We start from the raw sequence: 11,384 nt of genomic DNA, 5'->3' as shown, positions 1-11,384 counted from the left end.
TTCACCATAAGAGAAAACCAACTTGTTTTGCGTCCGGCCCACCCACTCAATAAAGATGTATTTCATTATACCACCTTTTCCGCTTGATTTGACTGGAAAGTTGTGCAATTGTACGTCCGCTCAATGAAATGAATAGGCAAGGACTTCCCCTATGGACATGCACGAGTGGGGTGCGCAGGAAGTACAATTATATTGGATAGGAAACTTACCGTGATGGGAAAAATAATTAATTGTCAAGCAGATTTCAAGTGGATCTGTAAGTATTTGTCAAAACCATGTCATGTTTTTGTGATTTCCGTTCGGGATGAGTATCAACGATTTGCATAATCGACTTCCTCTGCATATAAGATGTGTAGATTAGTGAAACAGAACACAAACTCCATACAAACTTAGCTTGCCTGATATCATAGTGAGATTTACTTCAAAGGTAATGCATCTATTTATAGTTTTTGTTTCGTTTATCTTTATTTCACAAAATCTAAAACATCGTGCATGTTTTCTCATGTTAAGTACCTTTGGTCTTGGTGTCGCTAAAACACCAGAAATACTTTCGGTTATTTTCTTTTTTAAGTGATTTTTTTGGTTTTATTTTTTTAATCTGCTATTTTCTGGGGTTTTTATCATTGAAACCGTTCAGGTTAATTTGGAATGATTTCTCGCTGTTTTTACACTAACTATAGTCGATTAAGAGTACGAATGGGTGTCCTGCTGTGGTTGTATGTTTTGCAATTACGTTAAAAAATGTTTTCTCTAATTATATCACTAATTTTAAGACTGCGTCGCTTTAAACAAAAGCACAAACACCAAATCGCACTATTTTCGCGACATGAGCTTGGGCAATGTGATTGCAATTACGGTTTAGTACGAAACTTCATTCAAGGTACACGGTATTTTTCAATTCTTAATCTTACACAAGGTGTAATATTTTCAACAGATAAGAGCGTGTTTGTGTTTGTTTGTTTGTTTTTGCTTTCTTCTCGCCGCGGGGACCCTTAATCTTCGTTCCAATTACCAAGTTATTGTTATAATTGTAAAACGTTGTCAAAAACAGGATGTTTGTTGTCGTCAGGGTTGGCAGTGTACCAAATATATACGTTTTACACTTTAAAATAAATTGAAGACAAGACCTGAATTTTAGAACTTTAGATATGCAAATATACTCCTGTTACAGAAATATAAAATTTAGCTATTTTTATTTTTGGGTTGACTCTACTTTTATGTGCCACAAAAGAATAAATACCGGTATTGTCTTTTCCTAAATTCAACTTAACGAAGCCTCACTAGATACCATTTAATCACTTATAATTTGACAGTGTTTTTATCTTTGAGCCTTTTCTGGAAAACTTTGTCGAAAGTATGGTTACGATCTCCTTCGATTTTTTCCAATTCCACTTCAAATGCTGATTTATCAGTGGTGCACAGTGTGATATTGACATATTTCTCATTTGTATTTCAACTTGACATGTGCTTACCGTGTTTGTTGAATCTTTCTATAGTTGGGCTTGTCAGCAAAATTTTCATTTAGTCAATTGAAAAAGAAAATTCATTTGTTCGCACTTGGCGCAGGTGTTTGCAAAAAATGTGTTGGTGCAAATACTAATCACAAAGTAGCTCTCTGGCAACGATCAAGTGAAGGCTGTTGTAGTTTTCCCGGTTTTAGAGACAACAGTTGATGTTTGGTTTTGAAATACAGGCAGGTAAGCATCTAAATAGTTCATCGGCCAAAAAAGGCAACTTAGAATAATCAAACCTTAAAGGCAACACAGTATTTTGTAGATAACTTCTATATAACTCGACTATTGGAGGAACGCTTACTCCGGAATTGCGCGAACACTATATTTTCATTATGCTGTGGCAATTCCAAGTAACAGCAGTGTTCCGAAACAAATGATACTTGCAGAATACGGATGTGAACTGTAAGGTAGATTACCGAGTAGAATTTATCTTGTTAGATACAATGCATGACATATGGACACTGAGTCTTTCTTGTCGCTATGAACGTTTGTAAAACGTTTTCAGACCGTTCCATTAGCAAGTAAATAGTAAATTTTAAAGGCACATGATGGCATTTTGAAATTTTCACCTTCATCCATCTGCCAAATCGTGGTGATTTTTTATTGAAAAGCAAATGAAGAAAGGAAAAAAGCAAACAAACAGAAAAGAACAAATTCAAATAAACCGAAGTGCATACTCCCTGGTGTACTTTTACTGATTTCAATTAATGAAAAAGAGATGTTATCATAGTAACGCATTGCACCATTGCTTAAAAACTGAACATTAAATTTCTGAACACGTATGCTTGCGAAATACAGAAACCATTCTTACGTTACCTGATTGAAATTTGTACAGACAGCTTTAAAAGTAATCCGGCATGCTTATTTTAAATTTGATAGGAACAGCTGCTTTCTTCTGTTGTTTTTCTTGAGCGGCGCGGTTCTTGGCGTCACTATTAAATTGGCTTAGCAATGGCACTGCTCTCTCTTAAAAGCTCCAGGAAAAATACATTTCAATCCGCTGAAAGATGTTTTTGAAGAACGTGTACGAAATTCGTCGTTTTTTTTAAGCAAAAAAAAAAATACTGCTGCAAAATTCTCTGTGTATTCAAAACTGTTGTACCGTTGAATGTTTTTTGTATCATTTGAAAGTTAAAACAAATGTTGTGTTTATTGTAGTTCATTTCACACTTTTGGTAAAAAAAAATAGTTTCATTATGATTCGAAGACCATTGTGTCTCTTTATGTTCAGTAAAGTTGCCTGAAATATGAATTAAATTCTATTTATTTATTTATTGGAGAATATGGATGCACACGAAAAAAGCTTCATCGCTAAAAGCTTTTTAAGAGTTAACAAGGTTACAGTAATCTGAATTAAGGTATTTCCACTATTTCACCTCACTCTAGGAGCACGTAGGAACAAACTATTGATCATGGACGCGTAAACTGGATGTGTATATCAGAATTAATTTCATTTCTTGCAATATAGGCATATTGATAGTTTACTGTTTAGAAACAATATTTGCGTGAGAAGGTGCATCCAGCTCTGTTTCATATCAGTGATCTGACCAATTTGCATATGTCACTCATCAGTGAAATTTTGCACGTAGAAATTTAAAAGCAATAAGCCAGCCGGCTCGATGGGGATGAGTGTTTGAGTGAGTGAAGCCTAAGAAGAAATTTACTTTACAGAGAAATGGGTATTTCATTTCTTGGAGATATTTTTCGGTTCCTGAGTAACAGATCGCTACTTACAAAAAATCCTAAATCCTAAATCCTAGATTTGAATTTGAATGGTTCTTATTCCTCGATTGCCTTTTAACTGTAAAGCAATATCTGAAGTTTTTTCACTTTCTGTAATTTCTTTGTGAATAATAATAATAAGTCTCTTTTAACATAAAAAGCGGATTGGTTTTAATTTCCTGCCTAAGACTGTAGAGAGTGTTCTGGTAATGTTTCTCTGGGTTAACAATAGTTTGCCTAAAAACTTTTACCACTTTTCCAATTTGTATAACATACAGTTTTGTTTAAATGTACACCTGCCCATAATTGGCCATTAGTGTCCATTTCAACTTTTTTGTGAGCATTAAGGTATCACGGAAGGAATTGGCGTTTTCGTTCCAAGCGATGGGAAACATATGTACCCCAAAAAGTAAATTTTCTGAAAGCTGTTGAATAAAGATTGTAATTTTGGATTTTGTTTTGATCATATAGACATAGGAGACTTTGCATTATGATGTTGCGCAACTTAGTTTATTTGAGAACACATTTAATGAGAGCAAAACTTTTATGTGGAATTTGATCTACATATATTGATCTAAAAACGGTGTAGATTTTTCTTTTCTTGCTCCATTATTTTTTATTAATTTTTAAACTTTAAAATGGCGTTTTTAGGGCTTCTTTGAGATTAAAAATTCATAAAAAATGGGAGAAGAAATCTGGCGTTAGAGCATATGTAGATCAAATTCCATAGTTTAGGCTCTATGAAATGTGTTCTCAAACAGTTGCGCAAATCATATTGTAAACAAAGCTGACGTTGCTATTATGGGCTATATGATGCAAACAAAATCTCTCATTAGAATCTTTATTCAATAAGCTTTCAGAAAAATTCTTTATTGGGGTTACCTTGATGGGTTGCACACAATTTGACTTAGAAGAAAACGCCAATTTTCCTTCCGTGATGTTTGCAACGTGTTTTGGATTAAAAGTCGTATTTCGTTTTGATCGTGTCTAATTCTGAAGAGGCTCTGCAGCTCACTGACGAAAAACGTAATATTAATTATCGGATAAACATTTCAGAGTTACTCGCTATGTTCAGCCCAAATTAAAAAGAGGACGCACGATAGACAATTGGCAAGTTATTCTCAGACAGTGGAACCCCGATATAAGGAAGTGCCAAGGGACAGGCAAAATGTTTTTGTTATTACGGGATTCGTTAAATTGGGTTTTTTACCACACATTTTACTTTTACTAGGCTGAAAAAGATCGTTCGTTATATCGGTGCCTCCTCATTATAATGGAGTACCACTGTATTTGTTTCCTCGTTGTAGAGCTCGGTGTCGTAGCAGGAGTTGTTTACTATACGGCGAATGTAATTTTAATCATTAGATTTTTACTTTTTAAACTTAAGGCTGGGATGGATGCTTCTTACAATTCACTTGAAAAAAACTTTTTTTTATTCTTCACTGAATTTTTATTTTAATTTCAAGAATGCAAACTACAAGGTCGGAATCCACCGCTGACTTCTGTTGGTGACCAGTTTCAGAATGTGACGTGTGGTTGCTTAGAAGAAGGTAAGCATGATAAACTTAATTTATATACCGAGTCCCGTATGAACTGATTCTTCGTCTCTCAGTAAACAACAGTTTAACAATGCACGGAAGATACCGTTTTTCTGCTTCTTTTATCTTCTTGTTAAGTTTGAAAACGGAATAAACTCTGTAAACAACAAACTAAGTAAGCCTCGAACAAATGAATGCCCAAAAGAAAATAGGTTAAGGTAACAGAATTTGCTGTTTTGTTTTGTCTTAATCAGTATCTTCCTTCGCCTTGATTATAAATAAAATTATACACTACCGCCATTAATGCAGTTTTGTTGTTTTAAACAGGTATTCTTGCAATTTTAGGAAAAAGAAACAAAAATAAAAAATAAATTAGCAGGCAGGTTGTCGCAGAAAAATTGCAAACGCCGCCAGATATTGTATACATGACAGCTCTTGTAAACTTGCAAATTTCTACGGGTTCTTTTAAAGTAGTAAATGGCTACTTAGAGTGTCCATAAACGTTGATAATTTTTATCAGAAATCAATTTTCTTTTATTGAGAACAACGCCTAAAACCCACTAAAAAAACGTCGCACTGTATCCGCAAAATCGTGATGAAACTAAGCATCGAAGAGATAAAGTCTTAAACACTGCTTTTTCTTCGTTTTAATGTAGAAATAATCTTTCATCTGCACGTGATTTTTTTTTCTGTTTATCAATATATATTGATAAAGGACGTACGAAAACACTTTGTCGAGTACTTGAATTGATTTTTTACCAATTCTATGTTTGTTTTTTTCAGCTGACTCAGCATGGAAGGCAATACCACTTCCCTCCCTCCGTCGACGGTCAGTTCAAAACCTCCGCCTCCGAAAGGCCTTGACCCTGCTATTCATGTGACATTCTGGGTAATTGCTGTCGCCTCCTTCACATTCAACTTGTTATTCTGTATCGTGCTTCTGAGGAAACCTTCCATGTTAAAGAAACCCCATAATATTCTGTTGTTTAGTTTGGCTGTGGTGGATATGCTGACTGGTGAGTTAGTAACTTTAGAATCGTTTACTTTCTCTTCCTTGATTGGTTGTTGTAGCTCTGAATGGCAAATTCATTTTGAGAAAGAAAGTAAATATAAGAAGATCTCTCCAGCTTCTAAAAGAGGGACGTGTGAACTGGTCCTACTATCCTCTGTGCGTGATTATGAGCTATGAGACCTGTGGCATTAGTTTCTTTTTTGCCAAAACCGGATGTTTCTTACTGAGATTCATTCGTCAAGTTGCCTTGAAAGTTCCAGAATTAAACCCCAGGTTTAACATATAAGGCAATCCTGATTCAACACCAAGGCTGAACGCTATTCTAACCCACGACGAACGCTCGCAATGCCTTAGTACAAACAAGCCTCCACAAAGCCACCGTCAGCTGCTCAAAAACGAGCTACACGTGCGTTTGAGTCACACAACTTTGTACGATCGAACGTTTTTTAATACGGACACCAAAGGTACAGAGATGAGTGTCCGTATATATTACGAAGCGTCTGTACTTTAGGGAGATTATATGAATTCTGCTTTCTTTGGGACAAAGTGAGCTGTCCGGTATATAGAGGTCTCCGTAAGAAGAGGTTCGACTGTATTCGTATATAGTGTTCATTTTGTAAAGTTACAAAGTAACAAGCGGCAATTAAAGCCTTCATTGTGTCAACGCTGTAATTTTTTTCTTTCAGGAGTCTTCCTGGTAGCTACTCCTGGATACGCCATTCCTAAGTCCGCATACCCAGTCCCTCCCGGATTAGGTGGCGAGATTTTTTGCCGGCTGCTCGCAAACAGATATCTTTTGTTTGCAATGGGAAAAGTCTCTATCCTTCTTGTGGCCTGCCTTGCTATCGAGCGATGGTACTGCGTGCTCAGACCAATTATATACAAGAATCAGTTTAGCAGAAAACGTATCATCATTTACGTTTTTGCCATGTTTATTATCACGTGTATTCTTTCCATGAATAAGTTGATTGAGACAAAACTCGCTGGCAAGAAATGCATTTCTAAGAAAGCGCCGTACGGCACGTACGGTACACGAGCTTTTATTATCGCCTATAGTTTTGTCGCATTTTACATTCCTTGTTTGTTAACATGGCTCACTTTTGGCCATATCGTTATAAATCTCCCATCATCCCCCGGGGAAAGCACTGAGAATTTAAACAAACGAAGGCGACAGAGATTACTATTGCGCATGTGCGCTTTAACAGCAGCGGCCTTGACGGTTTGTGTTTTTCCCTCGCAGTCCATTTATATTCTCAGTCCCTTCGGTATCACAAAAATCGGCAGCCCATTGCATAAGGGATTCAATGTTCTCGTGTTTATTAATTCTTGCATGAATCCTTTGATTTACTGTTTTACTAACAAAGAATACCGGAAGGAGTTCAAAAAGCTTTTGGGATGCAATAGAGGCAGTGAAATATCTCCAGAAACTGAACTGGGCTCGACCCAGACACAGGCAACGGCAGCTACGCGTTACACAGTAGATGGCACAGAATAAAAACTCAACAAAATGGAACAACGGGAAAAGATTTCTTAAGCTTTTCAGGTTTGAGATAAAAGAAACAGAAACTACATAAATAAAACTGAAAAACAACCCATGCTTTTTCTACGAATGTTACCGTGAAAAAAAAATGTTATTGCTCGTGTGATGTTTTAAATTTTGCTGAAATATCGTTAAGTTTTCTAAGGACGCTTGAATCATAAGCCATAATATATATATAAAAAAACAAAGTTTCAACCCGAAAGGAATGTGTAGGCGGTGAATGGTGTGATTCTCCTTTGCAACTTCTTGTTCAAAACAGTTCAGTCACAAACTACGATTTTCTTTTTTGTTTTCTATTCAAGCAGCATTGAGGGAATGGATTCACATTGTGTACATTTGGTTACTGTTACCAGTCAATATAGTGAATTCGTGTAACCCGTTTTTTATATGTTAATGAGTCGTATAATATTCTAATGTTTGTGTACAATAAAACAATACACGAGTGGTCAGAAAACCTCAAAGAAATCACTTTAATAGTTATACAGAAAATAAGTATAAACAGGACGTGTCTTTCTTTAAGAACTTCAAGAACATGTTCAACCTAAATCGAAAATTAGTTTGTTTTTCTTTACGAGATGTTAAATATAAAATGTTTGTCTAAAATCGCAAGAAAATTCAAGGCATGATAAATTTTAAGCCCCGTTATCTGTTTTGGTTTTTACATATTGGTAAATGCTTGAATTTTAACCTGACTTCCACATGCAAATAATTACGATTTATCCGCAATTTTCTGTTTTCCTGTACAGCTTATTTAAATATTACACGGCGCATTTGCATATAAAAACGGGTTACACGAATTCACTCTAATGTTTTGATATATTGTAATATAAAGTTAACATTTACCACAGTTAGAAATATAAAGTAAACAAACTTAAGGGATTTTTATAGTTCATTATCGTGGTAATGTATTTTTACTAAATTTGTCGGTTTAAAGAGACATTATTCCCTGATAAATCGATAAACTTACTTATTCTAAATACCATGGTAACAATTGGTATGGCAACAAGAAATTCGATGGTGATCATTCCTGGAAATCAAAATTGTTTTTTTTTTTTCATCTTGGCAATATTTTTATTAAGGCGTAGAAGATTTTCAAAGACTATAAGTAGTCTATCGTGAGATTAAGGGTGAACTGGTTTCTTGCTAAGTGTCCTTTATTACATTTTGGCCAGTCCATCAGAATATTGTGTGACTTTTTGTAGCTTGAATTGTGTGTTGCATACAAGTGATTGCGCTAGCACGTCTAGATCTTTATAAAGGTATTTTATGCCGCTGGAACATTACCAGCAATAGGTGTTTGTAAATATGTAAAACAATCTGCAACCAATTACAAATCCTGAGACTAAGGCATTCCTAGCTTGCTGTGAATCAACTATTATAATACGAAGTTGAGCAGTCAGAGTTTTTCTCACAAGCTAGTAGTCAGTACTCTTTCTACGTTAATTAAAAAAATAATTAATTCTAAATGTATTTGTAAGATATTAATTTAAGAAAAATAAAGAAACAATGAGTGTTACAATGATGAAGTACCCTCTTGATATTTGAAATTACTATTTGCATATTTTGTTGCTAAATTTGTAGAACTGAGCCTAGACTTTCTCAAAGTCCTTCGACGCGCGGTTTTAGGTATAGGCCAATAGAGGGCGACTTGGTGCAAGTCTACACTGAGCCTTACTGGTGCATGGCGCTATAGGACGAGTGAGAGGTTTTTGTATGACCCCTGTACGCAATCCTGTGCGTTCCTTCATGGTTTCCCGATCGGTTCTCGGCGGGTTCTCCCTTACGTTATGCGCTCTCGTGCATTTCCTCGCGCATTGCCTTATGTGTTCCCCGTGTACACCCCCGGCGTTCTCTTGCATTTCACATAAGCTCCGCTAAATATTAATATGACCTGAGCTTATATTAGGGAGTAAATAATAATAGATAAACAAAACCAACAAATGAATGAATGAATAAAGACGACAGAGTATGCTCATCAAATTGTTTTTCGACTGAAATAATGAAAACGCTTCATTTTGCATACAGTGAACTAACACACATTGTTCAGCTAACCTTTTGCTCTTTTTTTCTACGACTAGGAAAAGGTCTAAGGTTAAGGTCTATTTTATCAGACATTTCAAACCGTCGAAGACAGCAGACTGGCTGCCGAAAGCTTATAATTTTAAATATTTTTGTTACCAGAGAACGTGTTATTACTAATTTTATTATGAATCCTGGTAACGGATCTTCGATGTTTTTACTATTTGAAACTTGCAGAATTTTAATACAAAAGTTCGGGAAGTCTAGAAAATGTTGGGCAATTTTTTTAACCTTTTAACCTTGGTCGAAAAATAGTTAAACAATTAGCAATTATTGGATGAGGCAGAGTATTTTCGGCTTCGGCGGAAAACACCATCCGAGATCTGCATAATTCTTCATATCATACGAAAGCCGTATTCAATAATTGTTTTATTATTCATTCAAAATATTTCCAGAGCTCCAAATGCACAAAATGAATTTAATAGGGTTTTGACAGTAGGCAAAGTACACAAATACACAACAACGCTCCCTTTTAAATTTGATTTAAGCTTAAACCTCAAAAACTCGGTTACCTTCATTAAATTTCTTGTCCTTTATAATGTCGATATTCAACACTTGCTTGAAGTGTCTATTGAAGCTAAATCTGATGACACAAAGCGATGTTTTCGAGTACAGGTTTCCATCGTTCTTGCTTAGGGACCGGTCATTATTTATGTAGAGGGGGGGAGGGAAAAAAAGAAGGGGGGGGGTCAAGGCTATTTCAGAGTGGCAAGAGGGGGGGCTAAAATTTTTTATAAAGAAGTTTAGGGGGGGATAAGCAGTTTGAGGTGGGTAAAACAGTTAAATAGAACAGTGCAAACACCATATGTGAAACAGTGAGATGCTAAATTGTACAATTTTATGCTATTTCTATTGTTTTCTTTTGTTTAAACTCCACTATTATGTACAACTTTAGTGATTTGTATTTTACAGAAATACTGTTTTCACTCTAAACTCCATTGTTATCTTAAAATTAATTTTAGTTAATAAAGAAACCAGACCTTTATAATCTGCTTTAATATCTGGTTTGACTGAAATTATTTCTTTTTACAAAATGATTATCACTGCAATAGCCCAAGAAGTAATAAAACATGATGTTTATGACAACAAGAATTCAAAGTAATCCCTTTACAACTTTAGGAAAATCATTGGAAAGGAATTATATTTTGCATGGATATTACAGGTGTGTTCACCATGAGAGCATAATTTGTAAAAACTACCACTTTTCCAAAGTTAAGGAGTTAATAATAGAGGTATGTTTACTATACACATAACTCATCCAAAAATTTGCCGTATTGCTGGACAAGTATCCATAGCAAAGAAGCCTTGGTTGACTAAGTGTTGATCCAGCCTTTTTGCATTAGAACAAGTGTGCAATTAAGATTGTATGTAACATGCATTTAATAATAAATTACTTGAGGTATATAAAGGGAGATATGAGGTGTGGGGGGGGGGGGGTCATCACGTAAATATTGAATAAAGAAGGGGGGGTCACTTGCTACTTACATGGCCTGGAGGGGGGGCCTTACAGAAATTTTGATCTTTCCAACATATTTTTCCCTCCCCCCCCCCTCTACATAAATAATGACCGGTCCCTTATTTCGACGTAGAATGTTCGTAAAACCAATCCAAGTTCTCCGCTGTGGCTGGATCAGGGATCTTTTCCTCTTGAAGATACGCTTTCAAAATCGATCGACTCCCCTTCGTTGCTTTTTCCGTGTTTTGACTTTCCTTGTCTTCTAATAACTTAAATATTTTACCTCTTCGTAATGCTCAAATCAAGCGGCCATTTTCGCGCTTTCAACCTGCACGGCAGCAAAGCCGTTCAGTCGCGTGACGTCAGCGGTTCTTGGGAACGAGGTTACGATCTGTTAATCATACTTGGGAACGAGGTTGCGATCCATTAAATTTTTGATATCGACGCCAATCGTCCAATAATTGGAATTACTTCCAAATTTGGTCGGCGCTAGCCGGTTAGCTGGAATTAACGGGGGATCGAA

The 11,384-nt window shown here is 35.8% G+C and overlaps 1 protein-coding gene across 3 annotated transcripts; it reads left to right on the top strand.

Moving 5' to 3' along the window:
- The first annotated feature begins 370 nt into the window (after window positions 1-370).
- LOC144643747 (5-hydroxytryptamine receptor 4-like) lies at window positions 371-8,839 on the top strand. 3 transcript variants are annotated; one of them, XM_078503084.1, is made up of 4 exons: window positions 371-427; window positions 4,703-4,786; window positions 5,558-5,790; window positions 6,473-8,839. In XM_078503084.1, the coding sequence occupies exons 3-4, from the start codon at window positions 5,568-5,570 to the stop codon at window positions 7,279-7,281; spliced, it is 1,032 nt and encodes a 343-aa protein (XP_078359210.1). In that variant the 5' UTR covers window positions 371-427; window positions 4,703-4,786; window positions 5,558-5,567; the 3' UTR covers window positions 7,282-8,839. The 3 variants fall into 3 exon arrangements, with proteins under 3 accessions (XP_078359210.1, XP_078359209.1, XP_078359208.1); XM_078503083.1 differs by lacking the exon at window positions 371-427 and adding an exon at window positions 1,577-1,697; XM_078503082.1 differs by lacking the exon at window positions 371-427 and having other exon boundaries at window positions 4,237-4,786.
- Window positions 8,840-11,384: the final 2,545 nt, after the last annotated feature.

This window comes from Oculina patagonica, chromosome 2 (genome assembly GCF_052425735.1).
Source record: "Oculina patagonica isolate OP01 chromosome 2, crgOcupat, whole genome shotgun sequence".
Lineage (NCBI taxonomy): Eukaryota > Metazoa > Cnidaria > Anthozoa > Scleractinia > Oculinidae > Oculina > Oculina patagonica.
Note: the sequence above shows the minus strand (reverse complement) of the source record. Positions and strands in the feature narration are given on the sequence as shown.